This window comes from Lethenteron reissneri, chromosome 10, assembly GCF_015708825.2.
Source record: "Lethenteron reissneri isolate LAM-NWPU_2019-01 chromosome 10, ASM1570882v1, whole genome shotgun sequence".
NCBI classification, from domain to species: Eukaryota; Metazoa; Chordata; class Hyperoartia; order Petromyzontiformes; family Petromyzontidae; genus Lethenteron; species Lethenteron reissneri.
In genome coordinates, this window is record NC_083788.1 from 5563199 (window position 1) to 5568463 (window position 5265).

At 49.3% G+C, this 5265-nt stretch overlaps 1 protein-coding gene across 1 annotated transcript in view; it reads left to right on the forward strand.

Annotated features, from left to right (window-relative positions):
- Positions 1-4840, forward strand: part of LOC133340722 (uncharacterized) — a gene marked incomplete at its 3' end in the record, with an annotated part of 6005 nt that extends 1165 nt beyond the window's left edge. Inside the window, 2 exon segments of the mRNA XM_061549113.1 lie at positions 4257-4562; positions 4564-4840. Of these exon segments, the coding sequence (XP_061405097.1) occupies positions 4257-4562; positions 4564-4840 (583 nt within the window).
- Positions 4841-5265: the final 425 nt, after the last annotated feature.

The window sequence follows — 5265 nt, forward strand, 5'->3', positions numbered from 1 at the left end:
ACCGTCACAACCAGATCTGCTGTATCAAGTGAGGTATAGATTCTAAGATACAAGTTCTTAAATACAAGTTAGGGAGGGAGGGGCTTATCTGAATGTGGTAGCCAATGAATGGAACGTATTGGGAGGGGGGGGCGGGGCTAAAAGAGAATTGCACACAAGTACTCACTACCGCGTCACCTGTGCACCGCGTCTCCGCTCGGTCACCACGAGCCACGGTGACAGAATCTGAATATTTCTACTTGGAGGAGGAATCCGATGAGCTACGAAGCTCTTTTGCACAGGTGTCCAGTAGGGGCGAGTCAGAACTTTACAACAATAGAATGCAGTAGCACGATTGGAGTGCAGAGTACGGGAAAGGTAAGCAAATCACTAAACATGATTAAAAAAATTTGATTTAAAGCTTTCGTGACTGCAGGGATTCATATTCTTGGTTATTTCGGTAAAGTCACGTAGAAGGGAAATAATAAAATAATAAAAATATAAAATAATAAAAATTCTCACGACGTTTCGACTGTAACACAAGCAAATATCATCAGGTGTGAAATTCACAGCACACTTGATGATGATTGCTTGTGTTGCAGTCGAAACGTCGTGAGAATTTTTATATTTTTATATTTTTATTATTTTATTACTTCCCTTCTACGTGACTTTACCGAAAGAACCAAGAATATAATTAAAATTAATATAAACTATTTTTTATTTCATTGGGTCGAGCCCACTGAGCCATTAGCTTCAGTTCGCGGAGATTAAGCGGAACAGAATAACGACAAATGTACAGATTCTAGATTTGAAGCTTTCGTGACTGCAAGGATTCATACTCTTAGTTATTTCGGTAAAGTCACGTAGGTAAAAAATGAAATTAAAATTAATAAAACATTTTAATTTTAATTTCATTTTTTACCTACGTGACTTTACCGAAAGAACTAAGAGGACAAATGTACAGGCCAACCAATCAATGGCGACGACGTCATCGGGCTAGGAAGATTTGGGAAAGGTTTCTCTACCATCATGGCCGACGCTGATGACGCGCGGTGACTCACCCACACATCGCTGGGTGCTGCAGGGGCGAGCGTCGTCATGGCGATCGGGGCACGATCCCTTCCCCCCTCTTCCTCGTCCTCCACCACCACCCGGTGCCCCCCACTCCCACCTCTCCACCCCCTGCGCCCCCCACTTCTCCTCCTGCCCCCCGACGCACGCTCGCTCCCTACGCTGGACGCCGGAGCCGCAGGAGCGCGAGCATGGGGACCAGGGGGCCCAGGGCGTCCAGGCGCCCTCCGCTGTGACGCACGCGCGGAGGAAAGTTTTCGATCGTTGCATCGAGTCACTGAAATTAAAACTCAAACTTTTTTTCCTTGGTTCTTTCCGTAAAGTTACGTAGATAGAAAATACAAATATTATTATTTTCAATTTATTTTAATTTAAATTTTATTTTTATTTTCTATCTACGTGACTTTAACGAAAGAACCAAACATATGAATTCCTGCAGTCACGAAAGTTTTAAGTCGAAATTTTAACTCAACTTTGTTTTTTTTTCACCAGGCAAGGTCTCACACTGAGCGACGTGGCTCATCGAGGTGGCTCACCACCATCATCATCATCACGTGCGAAATTTGCAGCAGCCAAATATTCTAATAGCGTGACATCGATTCTAAATGTGGAGGGGGGAAAAACCGGAGGACCCGGAGAAAAATCCACGCGGCCACGCGGTCAGAGAGAGACAAGCAAACTCCAATTATACAACAGGTGTCAGGGTCGGGATCAACCCCACGACCTCCTGTATACCAGGCGAGATAGTTAACATCTCCTATCCACCGTGGAGCCCCAGGTCAGCCAGAAACATGAGCTGAGAACGCTGAAAATCGAACAACGACGAGCGGAGAGAGCGAGAGAGAGCGTTCTGCGCAGTGCTGGGAATTACGCATGAGGCACGGGCGCAAGGCACGGGCATGGCTAAAGGAAAGTTTTCAATCGGTGCAACGATCGATTCCGCCGACGTGGCAAGGGCCGGGCACACCGGGGCAGGGCCACGTGGGCAGGCAGGGCCGCGGGCACACCGGGGCAGGGCCACGTGGGCAGGCAGGGCCGCGCGTGCTCCCACAGCCCCGTGCAGAGCGCCGAGGAGGGGCGGCAAGACCGCCAGCGGCGCTGGGCACCGCCGACGCCGCACGAGGAAGAGGAGCACGGGGACCAGGGGCCCCAGCTGGACCATGACGATAGCCCCGCTTCAGTAGAGGCAGACGTACACACGCAGGCATGCAGACACGCACGGGCAGACACACACGTACACACACAGACATGCAGACACACACAGACATACACAGACATGCAGACACACACAGACATGCAGACACACACGGACATACACAGACGTAAACACACAGACATATACACACACAGACATGCAGACACACACGGACATACACAGACGTAAACACACAGACATATACACACACAGACATGCAGACACACACGGACATACACAGACGTAAACACACAGACATATACACACACAGACATGCAGACACACACGGACATACACAGACGTAAACACACAGACATATACACACACAGACATGCAGACACACACGGACATACACAGACGTAAACACACAGACATATACACACACAGACATGCAGACACACACACGGACATACACAGACGTACACACACAGACATGCAGACACACACGGGCATGCAGACACACACGGACGTACACACACAGACATGCAGATACACACGGACATGCAGACACACACGGATATACACAGACATACACAGACGTACACACACAGACATGCAGATACACACGGACATGCAGACATACACAGACGTACACACACAGACATGCAGACACACACGGACATACACAGACGTAAACACACAGACATATACACACACAGACATGCAGACACACACGTACACACACAGGCATGCAGACACACACGTACATACACAGACGTACATACACACAGACATATACACACACAGACATGCAGACACACACGTACACACACAGACATGCAGACACACACGGACATACACAGACGTACGCACACAGACATGCAGACACACACGGACACACACAGACGTACGCACACAGACATGCAGATACACACAGGCATGCAGACACACAGACAGTGCTAACGTTTACACACCGCACCAGGTACTCACATTCAAGGCTGAGTTGACCTCGGGGGAGGCTCAGGACTGAGTTTGCATGATTGTGCGGCCAGCACCACGCCACTCGCACACGAACCACGGATGAGATTATGAATTAAACACCGGATTTTTCTCCGTTTTATAATCACCGCGTCGGCGTGCGCGACTTAGCCTGCGTGTCAGCGGTGAGTTTTTAAATGAATTGTAAATCGTAAATGTTCGCTCTCTGCTGGAAATTTAACGGAGGTTTCGGGAGCAGCCTCGCTCGATTCCACGCCACCTCGGAATCGTTCGAAAATGTCGTGTTCGTGGTCAGAATGTTTGCGTGTGGATCTTGTTATGATCGCGGTGATGCGGTCGAGATTACGGCTGCGGTGGTGCAGTCGGGATGACAACTGCGGTTGTTTACACCATTGAAACCTCATTTGCCAGTACAAAATATGATAATTGTGTTTTTACCCTTCTATCTGGCAACAAAACTGACACCTTTTTTTACAAGGAGTCATGTTTACATAGACCACAATACCTGCGGTCATAATGCAAACAAAAAACATAACTCTGATAATGTATGCACTGTCCTTGAAGTTGATTGGTCCACACCCGAGACAGCTTTCCTTAGAGCCTAGTCTCACATGGGTTGGACCAGATGACGCCAAAAGGCGCACAACTCAAAGACAATGCACCATCAGAGTATGAGAGCTCGGGGTAAGCATTTACACCATTTAAACCTCATTTTCCAGTAAAAACTTTATCAGAGTTATGTTTTTGTTTGCATTATGACTGCAGGTATTGTGGTCTATGTAAACATGACTCCTTGTAAAAAAAAGGTGTCAGTTTTGTTGCCAGATAGAAGGGTAAAAAAACTATTATCAACTGCGGTTGTTGTTGTTGATTGTTCGTTGCTTATTGCTCGCTGTTGTTTGTGGTTCATATTTGTTGTCTGCTGCTGCTGTTGTTGTTGTTACCGGGGCATCCCGCCAGGCTGCAGGGCTTGCTCTGCTTGAGCGGCCCCGCACAGCGGTGACCCCTACTCGACCCCGTGCGGGAGCAGGCGCGCTGGCGCTCCCGGCTGCCGCGTCCGCACGTGAGCGAGCAGAGGCTCCAGGGGCTCCAGTGGAGCCACGCGCCGTGCACTGTCAACAGCGGCAACAGCAGCAGCAACATCAGCATCGTCATCATCATCAGCAACATCAGCAGCAACATCGTCATCAGCAGCAGCAGCATCGTCATCATCAGCAGCAGCATCGTCATCATCAGCAGCAGCAGCATCGTCATCAGCAGCAACATCAGCAGCAACATCGTCATCAGCAGCAGCAGCATCGTCATCATCAGCAGCAGCAGCATCATCATCATCAGCGTCATCATCAGCAGCAGCAACATCAGCAGCATCGTCATCATCATCAGCGGCATCATCAGCGTCAGCAGCAGCAGCATCGTCAGCAGCAACATCGTCATCAGCAGCAGCAGCATCGTCAGCATCATCATCATCAGCGTCATCGTCATCATCAGCAGCAGCAGCATCGTCAGCATCATCAGCAGCAGCAGCATCGTCATCATCAGCAGCAGCAGCATCGTCATCATCAGCAGCATCGTCAGCATCATCATCATCAGCGTTATCATCAGCAGCAGCAACAGCATCGTCAGCAGCAACATCAGCAGCAGCATCGTCAGCATCAGCAGCAGCATCGTCAGCATCATCATCAGCGTCATCATCAGCAGCAACAGCATCGTCAGCAGCATCATCATCATCAGCGTCATCAGCAGCAGCATAGTCAGAATCATCATCATCAGCGGCAGCATCGTCAGCAGCAACATCATCATCAGCGTCATCATCAGCAGCAGCACCTCCGATTAGCACGGTTGGCTACGTACGGTGCGAAAGGTCAGCGTACATGCATCATCATCAGTGTCATCATCAGCAGCAGCAGCAGGGTTATCGGCATCATCGGCAGCAGTATCACCTCCGATTAGCAGCACCTGTGGTTAGCACGGATGGCTATGTACGGTGCGAAAGAAGTTCAGCGTACATCCATCATCAGCAACAGCATCACCTCCGATTAGCAAGGTTGACTACGTAGATAGACCATCGTCAGCAATTGATG